The sequence below is a fragment of the Caretta caretta genome, chromosome 9, assembly GCF_965140235.1.
Source record: "Caretta caretta isolate rCarCar2 chromosome 9, rCarCar1.hap1, whole genome shotgun sequence".
Taxonomy (NCBI): Eukaryota; Metazoa; Chordata; order Testudines; family Cheloniidae; genus Caretta; species Caretta caretta.
This window is the reverse complement of record NC_134214.1, coordinates 84355260-84375864: the sequence shown is the minus strand read 5'-3', so window position 1 is coordinate 84375864 and position 20605 is coordinate 84355260. Positions and strand designations below refer to the sequence as shown.

At 42.9% G+C, this 20605-nt stretch overlaps 1 protein-coding gene across 2 annotated transcripts in view; it reads right to left on the bottom strand.

Moving 5' to 3' along the window:
- The window catches only part of CAPN6 (calpain 6), a 79781-nt gene that overhangs the window by 5810 nt on the left and 53366 nt on the right, over nt 1-20605 (bottom strand). For both annotated transcript variants that reach the window (XM_048864883.2, XM_048864884.2), the window contains exons 8-12: nt 19669-19864; nt 16419-16541; nt 13641-13843; nt 10771-10892; nt 643-779 (exon numbers count right to left, since the gene is read on the bottom strand). In XM_048864883.2, coding sequence (XP_048720840.1) covers nt 643-779; nt 10771-10892; nt 13641-13843; nt 16419-16541; nt 19669-19864 — 781 coding nt within the window. The remainder of the gene's footprint in view (nt 1-642; nt 780-10770; nt 10893-13640; nt 13844-16418; nt 16542-19668; nt 19865-20605) is intronic.

Genomic DNA, 20605 nt, shown 5'->3' with positions numbered 1-20605 from the left:
TCTTACATTCTTATGGTACTAGGCAACTATCAAGTGTAACAAATTTCACTGAGGGCACACTCCCATAACTACACTGGCATAGCCTTCTCTAAGCACTGATATGCCTCTTACTTAGAGGTTGACGTGGTTTAGCTGATACAGACCACATGTCTGAGAGTCAAGAGACTCTGTTCTTGGCTGTGCCATTAATTCAGTGAGTGACTTTGGGCAAATCCCTTCATTTTTCTATGCCGCAGTTCCCTCAGCTATAAAGTAGGGATGAAGGCGTTTAACCACCTTTGAGTGCTATGTAACGCCAAGGTATTATTAATGGTTACTATTTTGGGTGGTGGATATAAGAGAATCAATATAAATTGAATTACTTCAGCCATGGGGCTGTTAAGGAGAAGCAGTAATTCTCATATTCTTCTGCCTCAGCAGCCCCAGTTCTGGGTATTGATCTTGTGAAGGAGCCGTTAACATATGTCAGACCTTTAGCCCATCAATGTCACATTTGTTTAACCCCCACTGCTGCTTTGCATTGCTGTATAGCTGCACACGGATGCTGTGGATAGACCTGTCCGTTTCCCCTGCAGTAGCATTACTCTGGTTGCCTGTGGGAGCATGTACTTTGCTGCAAGGCTCTGGGATTCCCTTCCTTACCTGGACAATAATGGGACGCTCGATCTTCTTTCTGTAGAAAAGAGCTTGTGTGTCAAAAATGGCACTGACGGTGTCTTGCTGGACAGCAGAGCAAACTTTTTGATTCTCACACTTGATAATCAGGTAGGGATCTGCTCCTGAAACACAATCAGCAGAGTCTTTATTAGTCCCACTGGACTAGCTGAGAAACTGATTCCGAGTCAGAAACACCAGGGAGAGTCAGAGGAACAAGTGCCAACTACTTATGGAGGCACCATTGATAGGGACGAGAACAGGTGGCTGGCTTGGAGTCAGGAGAAGACAAGAGAGCACAGGTTTGCAAATTCCTGATCCTGCCCCTGGCTCACCGTAGGATCGTGAGAGAGTCATTTAGCTTCCCTGTGCTCTGCCGCAAAGGCTGGATCCCTCTAACTTTTTAGCTCTTGGACACGGTCTCCTTTAAGAAAACAGTTAGGAATGTCTGGAAGAGGCAACTGCTGAGAAATTGTGCATCACTTAATTCATCTCTGTAACTGGCACCCAGGAATGTTGTGTAACAGAGTAAGAGGCAGTACTTTTCTTAACTGGACAAGCACCCGGCTCGATCTCAGTCTGACCAGTGGTAACAGCTAATTCACGGTGGGCACAGGTCACAAGCTAGCAGCATAGTCACGTCCATACGTCCGTTATGTCATAATTTGCATAGCCATTACCAGGCCAGTAGAAGGACAACCCTACAGTGAGTGACAGCAGTTAGCACCTGGATGGAAGGAGGGGCATGAAGATGAAAAGCACTGGGAGGAAAAGTCACCTAAAGCTTCCCAAAGCATAACAAAGGTGTGATCAAGAGTGCTGAGGGGAAGGTCAGAGTTGCTTATTATAGTATATAAACCATCCTTAATAATCAGGGGCATGCGAAGGGGTCGTAAGAGCATTGGCAGTCTGAGTTCCCAGCTTGACTTTTACTAGCTTGACCTTTACCTTGTGTCCAAGTACGAGCCCAGGCTTTCCGTTCAGCTGCTCTTTTATTAAAAAAAAAGAGTGGCGGCGATTTTTGACCCTCGCTCGAACACTATGGGCATAACATTATACCCATATAGCCACCATCACCACCCTCCTCCTCCCACCACTGCCCCTCCACCCCCAGGTCAATGCAGAAGACAAAGAGGGGAAGTGGTAGAGATTTGGGGTCCTTCTAAATTGAATGGTACATAAATACACAGCGAGGAGAAAAGACCGAATCTGGGATTATTTTACACCTTCCAAAGTGACAGGCATAACTGGCTGATGAATTTTTTAGGCTCACAATCAACAACAGGCCTGTCTCAAAGGACAGCCTGTATTTCAAAAGCAGGACTGATGCTTTGATGGACAAGGTGACAAAAAAGGATTCCAGAGACCAGCCATGTGCAGTGACGGACTGCTCTCTGCTCAGCATGGGCACCTGGGTCAGAGGAATTGGTGCAGATGTAGGAGGAGGAAAATTAATGCCACTGTTGCCATCCCTGTCCTGCCCTACTCTGTTAGGAGACAGGCACAGGTCGCATACAAAGAAAACCACTATCAAACATCCTTGTGCATTCCCTGCAGCTGGAAGCTGTTTGCCATGGTCGTGCTTCTCTTCCACTAGCATTCTGCCAGCCCATTTTAGGAAGAACCCTTCTGCCCCCTATCTCTGAATGTCCAGGAAAAGTCTCTCCCCCTTTGCTTTTTGCCAGAGATCAGATGATCATTTTTTATCCCACTTTGGTTAACACAGTAACTGCAAAATGAACACAACAGCCTAGTTATCATGAGAAATCCTAGGGAAGCTCCAAGTAAATCAAAGGTAAGCTGCATAAATTCACAGCTAATCTGAGGTCTGGGTAACAGCCTCGTGAAAGGGGGGGCACAGCCTTGTAGTTAGAGATGCATTAAAACAAGAGAGTACAATTCTCACATTATTAAAGGTCATTTGTGTTTTCAAAATCCAGGCGGCTTGATCTCTTAACAATGCCCTCTAGCTCTTATATAGTGCTGATAGTAGACCTCAAAGTGCTTTACAAAGGAGGTCATTCTCATTAACTCCACTGTAGCAATGGGGAAGTGAGGTGTAGGGGGGAAAGCAACTCAGAAAATGACACCACGCAGAGCAGTGGATAGAACCCAGGCCCCTGAGTCCCAGTCCAGAGCTCTAGCCACTAGACCATACTGCCTTCTCCTTTCGTTTCCTCCCTCCTCCCCACACCATGGTCTGTTTGACAATCTCCCCCTCTCTATCTACTCCTGGCTTATACACCACATGGTTTTTAAAGTAAAAGTGTGAGGCCCCTCAGCACCTCTCTAGATATTAAGGCAAAAAATGTGTGTATAAAAGTAGCCATCAAACTCCATATGAAAGCACCTAAATAGATGGTCAAGAGGTGCTAATTCCCACCAAAAGCAATGAAAGCCAACCCTCCAAAGGCCTCAAAATCATTTTCATGTAGATCCCTACACACAAAGTTAGATGCCTAAGGTTAAACCTCCAAGTTGGAAAGAGCTGACCTACATCCTCTTTGGTATTAGGAGCAGAGCTGGTCAAGTATTTTTCTACAGAACAGTTTCCCTGTCAGAAAACGCAGGTTTGTCAAACTGAAACGTTTCACGGGAACATGTCCATTTTTGACACCATTGTCTACAAGAAAGTGTCCAAACAAATCATTTAGATTCTCATTTTGTTTTAATAATTTCAAAACATTTGGTTTTGATAAGGTAAAAACATTTCATTTAGACATCATTGTTTCGATTCATTTTGTTTCTACTTTTATATTAATGCAAATATAATTTTTCAGCATGCAACGGAACTTCATCACTAGATGATATCTCAATTGGAATAATGCCCATTTGCATTGACAGAGCTCTGCTCCAAAAGAAGCTGTTTGCAGTCTTTGGACAAAGAGCCAGATGTAAAGTGTAACTTCCTTGTAGCCACTAAATTTAAAGTAAAAAGAAAAGGAGTACTTGTGGCACCTTAGAGACGAACCAATTTATTTGAGCATAAGCTTTCGTGAGCTATAGCTCACTTCATCGGATGTAGCTCACGAAAGCTTATGCTCAAATAAATTGGTTCGTCTCTAAGGTGCCACAAGTACTCCTTTTCTTTTTGCTGATACAGACTAACACGGCTGATACTCTGAAACCTAAATTTAAAGTGACTGTAGTTCCTTAATAACTGATATTACATATAATTTCTCTAAAGTATCTACTTGGTCACAAGGACAGACACCAAAATCTCACACAAACACACACGAGAACAGCTACGTACTTCTGAAGGAGCAAGAACGATAGATATTTTAGAGAAAGGAACAGACTTGCCCATATTCTTTACTCTGGCTATCCATAGAATAGGACTGTTGCCCTGACAACACATAGCACTTACAGATTACTGCTGCAGGTAGCAATTTATTCGTTTTTTGGTCGACAATTATTTCTGTGTCACTGAGTGTGTTGATTTAGCCTTTGGGGCACATATTTACAGTCTGTTACAAGTAACACGAGAGCCCACCCCTAGTCAAAGACATTTTGAAAACTGTTCTGAATAAAATGGGGTCTTTTCACAAAATGGTGTCAACTATTGTGGCCTTAGGCAAATAGCAAAGCAAAGTGCTAGAGCAGCTTGTTAATAGCAATCAGGCGAGCAACAGGCACAGAGAAGCGACAGAAAGGAGAGTGCACAGGATTCTAATAGTTAACAGGCATATCTGTATTGCAGCAGAGAGCTGTTAGCCCAGATTATTTAATCAATCAAAAGAAATAGAAAGGCTAACATTTTAATAAACTATTAAACCTACTCAGGAGTTACAAAGAGAAAGAAAGAAAGAAAGAAAGAAAGAAAGAAAGAAAGAAAGAAAGAAAGAAAGAAAGAAAGAAAGAAAGATTAAAAGTGTCAAAGCAAGATACATTCCTGGCTGGAATGCTGAACGTTCAGTTACTGTAAGGAAAATGGTACAATCTTTTGAAGAAACATGGCTCAAAAGAGATGTGATGCCTAAAGATCTGAGACAAGACAAAGATATTTTCTCAGTGGTTTTAAAAGGCCTGATTCGCCACTGCTCAGCTCTTTGTATGTTTTAACCTGTGCATAATGGCTACTAAATCAGAAAGGTGGCATTTCATACCCACGTTGTTCAGGAATCAGTCACTACACACGTGCCAGGTGGTAAAGAACCAGGCCCGCCAGTCTAGCAGTTCAGTTCCCAAGGTCACACCAGGACAGTAGCTCTATCACAGGGATCGGCAACCTTTGTGATTGTGATAGAACAGGGATCGGCAACCTTTGGCACGCGGCCCATCAGTGAAATCTGCTGGAGGGCTGAGACGGTTTGTTTACCTGCAACATCCGCAGGTTCGGCTGATCGCAGCTCCCATTGGCCGCAGTTTGCCGTTCCAGGCCAATGGAGGCTGCGGGAAGCGGCGGCCAGCACATCCCTCAGCCCACGCTGCTTCCCGCAGCCCCCATTGGCCTGGAGCGGCAAACCACGGCCAGTGGGAGCTGCGATCTGCCGAACCTGCAGATGCGGCAGGTAAACAAACTGTCCCAGCCCGCCAGCGGATTTCCCTGATGGGCTGCATGCCAAAGGTTGCCGATCCCTGTTCTACCACAATCCCATGGCTGTGGGAAATGGACGGGACATGGCAATTTAAGAAAAGGATAACACAGGGACAAAAATAAAGTGAGACAAAATCATGAGTGAGAGATAAAAGCTAATAAGAATGTAGTCCCAAGAAAAGTAGTGATCTACATGACAACTTTTAAGCCAAAATGAGATCTGATCAGAGTTAGCCTCACGGTGAAGGCAGCCCATTGCTTTATGGATAATGGACTTCAGACAAGAACATTCACAATAAGGTGCTATTGTACAAGGCAAAGGCTTTCAAGATTATATAGAAAAAGTGTTCTTTAGTCCAGATCTTGAGGTCTTTAGTCAGTCTGTATTCAGTCCTTATTCAGCAAAACCCCCATTGACTGAATAAAAACTGACCAAAGACATCGAGACATGGCACTTTGTTATTAACCAATGAAATGTCCTGAAGATTACAGTAACTTGGTTTGTAAGCGGTTTGCAGCAGGGACCATTGTTTTGTTCTGTGTTTGTACAGCACCTAGCACGGTGGGGCCCTGATCTATAACTGGGAGGGCTAGGCACTACCGCAAAACAAATAATAGAGGAGCGTGCTTATAGTGGTGTTAGAAATTAGGCAGGAACAAGTTTTTGAGCTGGCTCTGAGTAAGGCACTCAAAAATATTTTCTCTCCCCCCTCACAGGATGTTTACAAGGTATTTCTTGCACCCTCACTTTTCCTGCTTATCAAATAGCCATTAGTGACAAGTATTAAAATACCATTTTGGAAAGAGTGGGAGCAGTTAAAACAAAGTGAAAGAATTAAACATGGGAATCCAACATGAAGCTTCAGGGGCAACATTTTAGAAAACTTGGAGGGCTATTTGAGATTAGCTGTGATGAAAAGACCATGACAGACAGTAGCTGGGATGATTTTAAAATAGACTTGGAATGAAGAAAGAAAAGCCAAAGCAAACATCCCTTCTTCATCCCCTTGCAAGTCTGCCACCATAATTGGCTTAATGGTAATTGGTTAAATCTCAGAATGAATTCACTCATAACTGGATACTTCCAAGAGAAGCAGAAAATATACTAATGTTTCTCTGACATCTGAGCGACCAGATCCATCGCTTAACCTTGTTAACAGCAAACAATCAATTAATTGGCCAGGACAGATCATCTATAGCAGCAGCAAGCGGAGTATTTTAAAAACAAACAAACCAAACAACGTTCCGGTGGCAGGAAGCAACATTGTCACAATAACCAGAACAAGAGCCATGATGTGGTGTGTGTTTGCCATGGACAGAGGTCTCTTTGGCTCCAATTTTTGAGTAGTTTGGTCAGAAATACCTCCACAGTATGGCTCTCTCAGATATTACAGATAGGCTTTAAGTGGTGAATTGTGTATCCAAATCTAAACTTCCACCAGATTCAAGGCTGTTCAAATCAGACATTCCAGTTCAGGCTCTTCTGTATAGGATACTACTGTGTGGTAACCAGTCCCTTACTTGACTGCTTATCCCAGACCACAATTTATGGGTACCCGATGTGATAACATTACAGCACAGACCGAGTTAGCAATTCAGTGAGCTGGAAAGAACTACAGGATCTCGTCTGTGTTCAAAAGGATTAAAAAAAAATCCCAATTATATTAATTACCACCAAGTCCTGTCTCTTCTCTACCACAAGGGATGGGAGAGATGCCTTATACAGAACTGATTCTGGCAGTTGGTGTTTTTAGTCCCACCACAGACAGCAGAGCTGATGGATGATGGAAGCTAAGGAAGGGGGAAGTTAGGTTTAGAAGTAGGAACTCTGCAAAGCAGAGTGGAAAGAGAGAATGGGGTGCTCTCATCTGGAGTCAGAAAACATTCACATTTACATACACAAAATGTGATGGGGTAAAAACAATCAAGAGGCTTATCTTGTAAGGCAAGGTCTCAATGAGCTTGCCACCAGGAAGGTAATCTCTATGTAGGACTGAACTAACCTTAGACAATGTGTCTAGTGCTTTGGTCACAACAGGCTTTCTCTGAGCACCTCTTCATGTTCTACTTATTTTCCTTCTAAGCAAACATACTGAATGTACCTAACACAAGTGAAAACTCTCACTCATCAGTCCTGACTGGGTTTGCTGCCAGACTCCTTCCATACCCCGTTGTTCTGATTAGACAGGAGGCTGGAGTGGGTCATTGCTTTTAAGTGTGTTTTGACCTAGGAGCACTCAGGGGCCACTGGGTAAGGCGGGTATTTTGATACTTGCTCATGGGACTTGGAATCCCACATGGCACTCCCCCCACAGGAAAGCTGTCACTGAGACCCACACAGTCCTTTTCCAGTGCTTTGAGATGAGTGGAAGCTGGTCCCCAGATGGGGACAGAGGGAAAGAAAAGGGTTTGCTTCTATATGGCAGTTTTAAGGAAGTATACTCAAAGCATATTTTCTAATGTCTCTGTGAACACTAACTTTAATGCTGTAGTGATTTTGGTTTATGACCAAGCTACAGACGGGATTTTTAACGGAGTACTATTAACTCATTTGAAAAGACACAATAAAAGTCTGTACAGTATTTAGCCCCTGGCCATAAAATCCAGTGTAATATCAAACAAGTGTCTTAGCACAGCTCCTCAAAGCACCTCAGCAGTACTAGGCTGGGGGGAGGTCAGCTGTGGACTGTGTCATAGCTAGAGCTGGATGTAAGGATGGCAGAATCTGGCTCTAAAGGTATTTTAAACCACCTTGTAGGCAGGAGAGATTAATTTCTATTAATCACTGGTTGCAAGTTCCCATTGTAAATTATAGACAGTATCACAGCTTGACAAATCCCATTTCACTTCCTGAGCTGAAGCCAGCTTTTTGGCAGCAGTGGAAGTTTGTTTTAGTGATCTTGGCAACACTGCAAGAGTGCTAGGGATTGTGAAGTGATAGAACCCAATTCTCTCTCCTGACTGTTTTCCCACAGGGAATGTGATAGGAAAATGCTTAAGGAATTTTAAAGGGGTAAAGAAGAAAAGGTCTAAAAGCTTAAGTGTCATTTTTGAGGGGAAGAGTAAGAATGCCCTGCCTCTTTTGAAATCCCTCCTCTGCTAGTCTCTCCCCCTTTGGTGTCATCCATCCAGCTAGTCTCTCCAAGAATGTCAGCCATATTACTTGCACATCTGAAGTCTAATCACATAAAAGAGGATTGCAGCCCTGAAAGAAAACTGCCAAGAAAAATGAACTGAAGCAATTTCCTCCATCCCCTCCTTCCATCCTCTGAAAAGACAACTGCAGTTAGCAAAAATGACCTGTACAGCGAAGACTGCAGTCAGCCACTCAGAGGAACACAGATATTGGCTGCTATTAGGGAACTGTAGCAGAATTCTATCCAACGGTTTGGAGATTCATAGCAACTGTTTCTTAAGAAGTTCATGCACAGGTCTCACTATAATTACTTCTCTATTATAAGGAGTTACAGCAACTCAGCTCCAGATTCCAAGCCAAGCAAATCTGAAGCTCTCTCTGTAGCAAATACATCAGGGAAGCCATTGTTTCGGCAGTCTTACTTGTTTCTTGTTCCAGGTTCACCCAGGCTGTCTTTGTTCCCTCTCTTGCTTTCTCTTAACCCACTACTCTCTGCCAGTTGTCTCCGCCCACGTCTATCCTTTTGGTCATTGGAAGGCATAATAATTTAACTGTGGCAGACAGAGAGAGGATGTAAAAGACAGGGAGCAAAGGACAGGGATGAGGAAAGTCTTAATTAGCTGTCAGAGATAGGCACCAGAGAGAGGTTTCAAGACAGCTTTTCTTTTTGATAAACACTGACACATAGCCTGTGCTGTACAAGGCACAAGTGACTTAACCTCTCTGCTCAATTTACCAAGCCCCAAACCGTTGTAATAGAACAGTAATTACCTCACAGTGATTAAGTTGTAATTGGCAAGACAGATACTGGAATACTGTATAGAGTTCTGGTGTGTGCATGGATATTAAAAAATTGGAGATGGTGCAGAAAAGAACTACAAAAAATGATTTGAGGGCTGGAGAAAGTGCCTTACAATGAGAAACTCAATCTGTTCTTTTGCGTAGAGATTGTCTGGTTTGGCCAATGTACATGGCAGAGGGGCATTGTTGGACACAAATCAGACATCAAGCATTATAACATTAAAAAACCAGTCAGAGAACACTTCAGCCTCCCTGACCACTCAATTTCAGGCCTAAAAGTCACAATTCTCCAACCAAAAATCTTCAAAAACAGACTCCAATGAGAAACTGCAGAATTGGAATTAATTTGCAAACTGGACACCATTAAATTAGGCTTGAATAAAGACTGGGAGTGGATGGGTCATTACACAAAGAAAAACTATTTCCCTATGCTAATTTTTCCCCCTACTGTTACTCACACCTTCTTGTCAACTGTTTGAAATGGGCCATCCTGATTATCACTACAAACAGTTTTTTTCCCTCCTACTGATAATAGCCCACCTTAATTAATTGGTCTCGTTACAGTTGGTATGGCAACACCCATTTTTTCATGTTCTCTATGTATATATCTCTTCCTACTGTATTTTCCACTCCATGCATCTGATGAAGTGGGTTTTAGCTCACGAAAGCTTAGGCCCAAATAAATTTGTTAGTCTCTAAGGTGCCACAAGGACTCCTCATTTTTGGGTTTTTTTTGCTGATACAGACTCACACGGCTACCACTGTCAATCTGTTTAGTTTATCAAAAAGAGATTGAGAGTGATTGACTTGATGGCAGTGTGTAAGTACCTCCCTGGGGAGAAAATACTGGGTACTAAAGGGCTCTAATCTAGTAGGGAAAGAGCATAACAAGAACCAATGGTTGGAAGCTGAAGCCAGACAAATTCTGACTGGAAACAAGTGAGGGTGAGTAATCGCTGGAACAAGAGACCAAGGAAATGGTGGATTCTCCCTCTCTTCAAATCAAGACTGGATGCTCTTCTGGAAGATGTGCTTTAGCCAAATACAAATTATGCTTTAGTCAAACACAAGTTATTGAACTCACTGCAGGGGTAAATGGGTGAAATGTAATGGCCTGTGAACAGGCGGTCAAACTAAATGATCTAATGGTCCTTCCTGACCTTCAACTCTATGAATCTATGAAGTGCAAAGTACTTTGAAGTCCTTGGATGAAATGTGGTTAGATGTATATAGCAGAATGGATCTCATTACAGGGAGTTCCATCCAGCTGACTCACTGGCAATTTTCAATTTTGACAATAAGTAACCCCCAAAGATGAAATGATCGCTGTGAATTTCTGAATCATTCCCACTACATGCTCATCAAAAGTGACTGCCCATTATTCACCATCTGGGCCAGCATATTTAACTCATAGCTCTTGTCGCTTTTTGATGCCTCCTTAACCCCAGCTCTCCTTTCGAAAGCCTGCTCTCATATCACAATGTTCTATAAACGATACCCCTGCCTCTCCAGACACAAACAGCTCAGGCTTAAAAGTCACAAATTATTCTCATGAAGTGAACAATTTGCATCTCAAATGACCATGGCCTCAGAGGAAATAACAAGCAATTCCCAATCCTCCAGAGTCTTCCTTTGCACTTACCACCCGATCGATCTTGCCTCTGTAGACCTTCGGCGGAGTGAATTTTAATTTCTGTGACTATGCGAGGGTAACCACACAGAATGCTCCAGCATGTCCGTTTAGGCTTATCTAGCTTCAGCTCCCTGAAAGATCAAGATTAAGCAATTCAAGCAGATTATAAATCTTTAGTGATGAAGGCCAAGCAACAAAATGGTGAACTTCAGTGGAATTTTGACCTTTCTGGAACATCATACTTGTAGTTCTTCACCAGTTTATTACCAATGGTTTCTGTTACAGGAATGTCCTATATTTAAGTAAAGAAAAATGGCATAATCTCTCATATGACAACTACATGGGAGGGGGGGAACTAAAAGTCACCTATATTAATATCAATGCAAAAACATAATGGGCCTAATCTTCTTTTGCACCCTGCATATGTCCATTGATTTTAACTGAGTTACTCCAGATTTTGTCAGTGAACCGCTCATGGGCGGTCTGGTGTAGTGGTTGGAGCAAGAATCTAGTCTACCAGTTAGAGCTGAACCTAGATGGAGCAGGTTGAGGAACAAAGCCAAGGGTCACAGCCTAAGCCAAAGGGTTAATCAGAGTTGCAGTCAGAACATCCAGTGGAAGATCAGAGCTGAGAGTCAGAAACCAAAGTCTAAATGGAAGGGTTAACAGGAGTTGCAGGCAGAAGGCAGAACCAAGGGTCTGAGCTGGGAGTCAGAAAGAAGCTGGAGAAGGAGCAGTTAAAGGCTGGGGATGGAGCAAGACTAGAGAGAAGCAGAGGCAAGGCCTGGACCAAGCACAGCTTCAGGCTAGGGATGCATTGAGTAGCCACTAGAATGCTGTTGCTACTGTGCTTAAGTAGAAGCCAACTGACTCCTTCAACCAGTCAGCTGGCTCAGTCAATCAGACAGCTTCTATCAGGGCCAGCTGCACTCATTAGGTTGCCAGGAGACTGGTTCTGCTGCAGGCTAGTCCCCTGACAGTTTTACGCTCACGTGAAAGAGAGAAGAATAGGACCCAATAAACGAAAAGGTTCACTGTTTAGCTGACATTTGGGAAGGATGTGTTTGGGAGATTGCATGGCTGAAGAAAGTGGTAATGGGGTCAGGGGCCTTTCCATCAGTAGATGCCCAGGTTAAAATCCACACCAACATAGCAATTTATAAGATGTTATTGTAATCTGTGCAGTGGCCTGTGATATGAGTTTGGGGATCAAAATAACCTCTCCCCCAACAGCACAAACAGGCACTCATGTTGAAAATGTCACAGTAGAGAGGTCAAAGATTGAATGGGCTATGGGGAGACAATTATCCTATCATCCCTACAGGTGATTCCCCAGATCAGGCCATTGTAGGGGAAGTTTGCACTGCAGCTGCCCACCATGCAGTCCCAACTCTATGAGCTTTCTGAAACATACATATCTTAAGATTGGTTTCGAAGGCTGACTTGTGACAGGAACCTCAACTCAGTATCCTACTTTTCAGGTGCAAATATTTGATGTCATTGGCACGTCCAACTGCCTGGTTTGTGAGCTAGATTGTGAGACAAGTAAATGTTATCAACTGCACTTGCAAATATTAGTGCCCACAAAATTTCACCTGCAGAATGGAAGGTGAATATAAAAGTCGGACCCATGTGCGAAAATTTCCCAAACTTGAGCCCCTACTGTGACAGACTAACAATGTCCTGGACAAACCTTTTGGACATAAGACAAACTTTACTGAATTAAGTTAAACATTATTGAATTAGGTTTAATACCTTTCAGGTCCATTATATTAAAAATGCAAAATTTATGTACTATTGTACGGAACTTCTTAAGCAGGAAGACAGGATTCATGCAATCACTGGGAGATATGAGAAACCTCAAAGGACTTTTTGGAACAATGCATGTAAAGTGGATTTCCTAGGAAATACCTGGGGGCAAGGGGAATGCAAATGACCCACTGTGGAACCATCCTTTTGAAGCTATGCCCTGGGGAGAGAAACCAATTGTCTGCTATTTACCTGCTCTGGGAAACTCCAGATCAATGACCCCCTGCACTGTATAAAGGGTGGACTAAACATGTTCACAGGCTCTGAGCAGAACCTGTGGTGAACCTGAATCCACAAGGAAAGCACTTGAGTGGGGGGTTTGAAGGACTGCCCCTGCCAGAGCCCACGTTAAGCTTGGGGTGATCTCTGGTAAGTTTATTAGAATGCATGTAGGTTCTTTCACTGTTTCTAATGTGTTTTTCTTGTAATGCTTTTACCTTAAGAATAAAATGGGCTTTCATGGGAAGAGCTGTGTAGTACCTTATAATGATGGGTAATTACTCTGTTATTAGTCTCTGAAGAGAAAGTAAGCAGGTCTTCTTAGGCAGCCTCTTGCTAGGATATCTCAGTATGGTCAGGGGACTGTACAGCCTGGAACACCCTGATCAGAAGGGAACGAGAGGCATGTTCCACTCAAGAGAGGTGGTGGCTGGGAGAACCAGAAGCCTAGAGTGGGTGCCATTGCTGGACCACAGAGGGAGAATACAGGTGCAATTACCCTCAACTGTGACACCTAATTTTAGGGGCCTAACTAAAAATGTCCCCATTTTCAGATATTCTGATGGTCCACAGCTCCCAGTGAAGCTAATGTTGCTGAGAGTGTTTAGCACGTCTGAAAAAATCACATCACTTTTGTTTAGATGCCTTCCTCTGGCTGTAAGGGTGTCTAGCTTCGAAACACTGAAAAACTAACCTTCATTTATAACAGCAAAGACTCATGTGGATGAACTTCAATGAGTCACACAGTCACCTTCCGTGACCCAATGGTATTTGGAGGATTAACCATGCTGGTGAAAGGGGAACTGGAGTCAGTGGGAGAAACCTTTTTACTGTTGTAAAGTAGCAAGTACCTGAGTTCTGATGGCACATCTGTAAAGAGCCTCAGGATAAATGCTGTGACGATGCCAGGATAGTGTGTTGTTGGGATAAGAACATAGCGACCCCGTGCAAGGAGCTTCCTCAGGAACACGGTGCGTGTATTGATGTAAATGGAGGTTGCCACTCTTTCTTGTACTTGCAGCTTGTGCATCCGATAGTCTCTGTTAAGCTCTACCTACAGTTACACAGCAGAACAAGATCTGGCATGTTTATTTCTCACTCACAGTCTTTCTTGCTGCATTGTTTGGTTCTGGTTTCCAGTGATGAGACATGAATGCCTCCACAATGACGTGCAGTCATGTGAGCAGGAAAATCAAACGTTGCGTTCCCTAGCCAGCCCCAAGGTACATTTAGGCAGATCCTGGACATCATTATACAACAATCTGGTTTGAAATGGATTTAGTGCTAAAGAAGTGGCTAACATCATCCTTCACTTACAAACACCACCGAACAAAATGGGCCACATTTTCTAAAGATTAATATTTTACCATACTAATAATAATACTTGAGACTTATTTAGAGCTTTTAATCCAAGGATCTCAAAGCTTTACAAAGGATCAATATCATTATCCCCACCACACAGATGGCGAAAATGAGGCACTGTGAGGTAAAATGACTTGCAAAACAAAATCAGTGGCAGGGGCAGAATTAGAGTTTCTGACTTCCAGTTCAGTGCTCTAACTGCTGCATCTTTCCCAAATGGAGAATGGGAAAGCCTTTCTACCTGCACTATGTGGACAATGCATTCGTACAAGTGCACATGAAGTGAAGCTGCTTTATTTTCAAAGGGCCCACTGCAGAGAGAGCTGCCAGTACATGCTGTGTCCACCAGCAGAGGCGCAATAATAGAGTAGCAGAGGTCTGAAAATAGCAACCGAAGGCTTGTCCGGGCACTCATTCACACACAAATGTCTCTACTGCATGTTGAGGTTCTTCTGTGGCATCCCTCACTAGAGCACGTAAGTGCTTCTCAAAACGTACAATGTGTAACACAGGAATATGTGCACGCACTTTGATGGAATGCCCTTTGCTGTCCCTTCTAATCTGAATACAGAAAATGTTTGATTGACACCTATGCTTGGTTCACAACCTTGAAGCAATATCTTCTCTGGGGGACTGCAACATTTTCTACAGAATCATTATAATATGTATGTATTTCTCCAGCCATTCTACCTGCAAAAGTAACACTAAATTGTCTGCTGGCATAATTTCTTTGACTTCAATGAAGCAGAGAATTTGGCTTATAAACTTCAGTGTGTAATTAGCCACATTAATTAGTAGGACTGGTCGAACATTTCCAAAACACAATTTTGACAGACAAAAAAGAAGACGACATTTCTGTGAAAATGTTATCCTATATTCAGATTGTTATCCTATAATTAGGTTTATTGAATAGATAAGAATACAGAATAGACAAATCATGCAGTGTTCCAGAAGAATGTATTAATTATACTTCTCAATATATTTTGATACTGTGAATTTATCAAATGTATATGCATTGAATGTAAATGTCAACTTGCTGTTTATGGCACAATCAACTCATGTACTGTTGTTTAGGGTAGGGACAGTGATCAAGACTGAGCTTGATAAGTTTATGGAGGGAATGGTATGATGTGACTGCCTACAATGGCATGTAGCTGAACTGTGATTATTAGTAGCAAATATTTCCAGTGGCCAGTGATGGGACACTAGACGGGAAGGGTGCTGAGTTACTACAGAGAATTCTTTCCCCAGTGTCTGGCTGTTGGGTCTTGCCCACATGCTCAGGGTCTTACTGATCACCACATTTGGGGTATGGAAGGAATTTCCTCTCAGGTCACTGAGGGGGATTTTCATCTTCCTCTGCAACATGGGGCACAGGTCACTTTCAGGTTTGAACTAGTGTAAATGGTTGATTCTCTGTAACTTGAAATCTTTAAATCATGATTTGAGGACTTCAGTAACTTCACCAGAGGTCAGGGGTCTATAACAGGAGTGGGTGGGTGAGGTTCTGTGGCCTGCGCTGTTTAGGAGGTCAGACTAGATGATCATGCTGGCTCTTTCCGGCCTTAAAGTGAGAATGAATGATGTCCAGAGTTTGCTTTTTATTCCCCCATTTTTCTTCTTGCTACTTTGCAACTTTTGCAAATTTCCTCAACTTTTCGCTGTAGCCATAGGAAACAGCGGGGAAAAAGAGACAAATGTTCAGACACCGTTCATTCTGTTGCATTGATTGGCAAAATGAAAAGCAAGGGGGGAAAATGAGAAAACCAACAACCCCGCAAAAACCTTCACATTTCAGACACCAACATTCTAGATAATTTTTTTGTAACAAACTAAAAAGATTGTTTCATTTCCAAACCTGATGAATGAAAGAGACTTCAAAATTTTCTGCACTTTCCCCACCCACCAACTCCTCCCCCCCACCAACTCCTCCAGCGTTGTGTGAACTGTTTCATACAGTCATCACCAGCGCAATAGTAGAGGCTGTCAGGAGGAAGCTGAGTGGACACAATCATGTCTCCCACATGTGGCTTGCCATATCCTGCTGCTCCTTAAGCTCAAGAGGCAGGGGTTTGAGCTTTGAAACTGAAGAGCCCCAGTGACTCTGGTATCTGAATGTATTTGCAGTAACTGGGCAAGAATCATGTTGAGAGATCTCAGGGGCAGTTAGACCCCATGGTGTCTGAAATGTGCATCTACCTGCCAAACACCCATTGATGAGGTGAAGCTGCAGTTAGGTTCTAAACCCAAATGAAGATGTGGCCTACCTTGAAGATTTCAAAGCCAATAGGGAAGTTGTCCCCTTTCCCATCTTTCTTGTAAATGCGCTGATCCTGTTGCTGTAGTGAAATCAGCACTTTGTCCTCAGCCTTCTTGACATCAAAGACATACTAGCAAGGGGGAGACAGAACAGAGAACCAGCTGTTTAGGACAACATCTCTGGGATATTGTACACAAGGGCATACTGCAGAGGTACCTGGAAATGGATGCAGAACCATCATTCCAGGGACAAACCCATGATCAATTCCTGACAAGTTGGAGCTGAAAATTAGTTACAATTGTTGGGATTTTGAAACTAATAGTATCAGAGATATTGAAATCAGTGATTCATTCAATGCATGCTAAAAGAGAATGTCTCCAAGTAGCTATTGAAGTGGCATGACACCAGATGTGCTCTGAAAACAATAGTAAAAAGAAATCTTAAAAAATATAAAGGGGAAAGGAGATAAAGTTAAACAACAAAGTCTGGACTGTGCGTTTGCTTTTTTTCTACATGGATCTCCAAGTAGGGCTGGTTTACTCCAGGTATTTTCCTTACCGGTGACATGAAAATGACAAACGGGTTGTATCTGATGATGCATAAAGAAAGCATGAAAAGGGTTTTTTGTTCCACACCCCCAGACCCCAGTTACTTCAGAAATGTCCGTTTTGGTCTTTCCTGGTTTTGCTGAAAATATTTGGAAGACTCAGAGAAATTGACTGAGAGGATGGTTTGCATCTTTAACTAAGAGATATTTTATCCCAACGGTGTTTAAGGGATTTTAGTTGAGTAGGTTTCAACAAGACCAAACAAAAATCAAAATATTTGTGCAGCCTGTATAAATAGCACTTCCTCTTCTCAATGAATCATGCTTCACTGGTTTTTTAATTATGGTATCACTATCCTACTAGTTCACCAGTGATTCAGAATCTTTCAGAGAAAAGAGAGTAGACAAGACCAGAATTTCTAATATATAAAAGAAGGCCAGAAGAGTGTTTTTTACACCACAAAGAAGCAAACGGGGCCAAACACCAAATTCTTTCCCCATTCACAGACACCTTTAAGTTCCCTGTTCATTCCTCATACTTGCCACTAATGGGCAAATCTCAGTTGTAGGAAATTGTCAAGGGAAAGAAATGGTGCTATATATGTCAAGATTAGGAAGACTGGATGCTCCCCTGCACCGAGACTATGAAGCAAATGAAAAACAGCATCAAATTGCAATGTGGCCCAACTGTGCAGAGCACTGATCTGGCTTCACGTTTTAAAGAGAACGCTGGAACATTGTGACCAGTATTGAGGGTAATGTAATCTGTGGTATGTTTAGCTTTCTCCCATCCGATGCTGCTGAAAAGTTTTCCTCACTAGTTCTCCTCGGGGGTGGACACTGGGATTGCCTTTGCTTTCACCGTCTAATCTACCCCTGCTGGTGATTTCAGATTCCTCAGAGTCACTCTGCCCTGTAGAATGAGGCACCTTCCCTTCTTTCTCCCCTTTACCGTCATGCTTTAGGGCAATATCATTTTAACTTTGAGGAAACGTCAAACTCTTGCAGAGGAGGCACAAGGAAAGCTGTCCTGGAGAAAATTAATTCCCTCCCAGGCTCTCGGCCTGTTATTTCTTTCTGGTTTAACTGTTTCTTGTCAGGACTGAGGGGACTCAAGAATCTCTACCTGAGGAGTGATAAATAGTGAGAACCACTATTTAGGCTCCAATTTTGTTCTCCTAGTAGCCAATAAAGTAATCAATAAGAGAAATTAGCCCTGGGCATGTGCTGATAGCAGATTATCAAAATGCTTAAATTCTCTTATTTTGCAAGGGAAGTGGATATCTCATAATCCCTCTGTGAAAATATTTGCTTCGGAGGAGGCCGTCAAGGGAATTAGACTGTTCCCTCCGGTGGGTGAGGGTCAGAAATGGTCTCCAGACTGTTGTAGTATGTGACACAGGAACAAGGTAATTTAATTTGTCCTTAAGTAAAGGTAAAGATTTCACAGGAATGCTAGTACCAATCTTTGAGACAGGATTTAATAAAAGGAGCTCTTTTCACTGCATCTGATCTATAACATTCTTCTTACATCAGGAACTCTTCTTTTTTGTAGTTGAACACTTAAAAAGTAGACCGACACAAACACTAAGAAAATGTCCAAGATCAGAAAGAGGAACTGCCACCCCTGTGAACTGGACAAATTCACATGAGCGCTGATCCTTTTCAAGGGAGACTGTTTGTGGAAGAGATAGAAGAGAAGCCATTCTTCCCTGCTAGGCACCTAAAGGCAAGGACAAGCGGGGAGTTACAGATGATTCCTAGTCTGAGCAATGAAGATTGCAGCTGTCTGATGCCCTGCTAAGAAAATAGAAGGAATGCTGACAGAAACCACCCAACTAAATGTAGACAAGGAGGCACAAAAACAGTCTCTGCAATTGTAAGTATGGGGAGTTCTGCAAAAAAACCCCAAAAAACAAAGAGGTCAATTTTCAAAGTAATATGTGGAGCACTGAGTGCCCAGCTCCCACTGACAATAATGGGAGTTTTGCATTTGACTCCTCATGCGCTGTGCTGGCAATGTCTGACACGGGAGAGAGCAAAGAACCAGCTAACTTTGATAGCTTGAGAGCAATCAGCTAGGACAAGAAAAAGAGAGCCTTGTGAGTAGTGATGGGAGAATCAACTCTGGGGTTTTATATATCCTTAAGGAACCTAATCAGTGCAAAAAGTTACCCCTTAATCACACTCAGCCAAAGTCTCTAGAAGGTTAATACTATTAATAAAATGAATTAGTGCCAACATAAAATTTGGACCAGTGTTCCTTTAGGTGTTGGGAGAATGGACATGGATTCAGGGCAATAGGTCACTCACCTCCCTTCATCATCATCCACGAGGGACTCCTCCTCCTGCCTTGACCATGTGGGCGAGGCTCAGTATAGCTAAAATGAGTCTTAAATAAATATCTATATACTCTGCAAGGTATTACAGAAGTCACTGAAACATATATGAGTCTTTATCCTGTGACAATGTTTAAACCTAGGTGAGATGTTTGTCTAAAAGTTCTGCTCTAGGAATTATTTTTGGGGGAAGTTCATGGCCTGCGTTCTATGGGAGAACACTAGTTGGTCACAGTCCCTTCTGGTCTTGGAATCTATGAAACAACATGCTCTCAGGTGGTCTTTACATGGAAATGCACAGGCTTCCTGTTCAAGAGTCACCACTGACCCCCAAGGATTGCCTTCTCAATTCAGTGTAAATGAGCTCCTACCTGGGGATTCTGTAAGAAGGTGGCTCTGTAATCAAAACACCCTCCGGAGCGGTTTTTCAGTGGTTCCGAATGCTTGGTCCAGGCCCCGTACACCATTTTCTTCTCCCAGGTTTTGTGGATGCTGAAGTACGAAGTGTTCACAATACGACAGACATCAACATCGGTGAAGTTCTGACACCAGTCATCAAATGTCATCCTGAACCAGGGACACAAGCAAGGCATGATTTGTAAAAAAGGCCTCAAGCTTTCCATAAAAAGGATCATCATGCCCATCTGTGGCAAGACAACACACGGTGCCTTCTAAAGCTCAAGTGGAGGCATCACTCGTCTTTGACCTTAACCCATCTGATCCTAAGAACATGGTTATAAGCACAGGGCTGGAACTGTTACTGTATGTATGGCATAGGACAAATGCCATCTCTGTACCTGCTACAAAGGTTCTATCTACAACACAGAAGCAACCATTTCAGGTGACTTTGTTATAGCCTGTTGGTCTCCATACATGGTTACAATGTGGGTCCCTCCTGAAGTGTACTCAGGATTTAAATACAGCCTAGCACTGTCCCTAAACTGGGCTATGGCGTGTGAAACAGTTAAAACCCATTTAAGTCTCATCTATGGGAGTGTTTTAACCGAGAAATATTGCTGTAGTTTCAGCGGGGTAGCCATGTTAGTCTGGGTCAGCGGTTGTTTTTGCTGTAGCTGTGACATAGTTGCAGATGGTCCTGAAGATTAATATCCAGTAGGGTCAGTCTAGTAATCATGGCTTGGGGTCTCTCCTGACATAGAAGAGACCTGGAACCAAACTCTGCATGTAACCCCTTGTTCCCAGTTCTGACAAAGAGAAGGGTATGCAGTGACACACTGAGCCTTGGGACAGGAGAATGTCTGTCGATAGTGACCCCTCCCCGCTGACTCATCAGGGCTCCAGACAGTC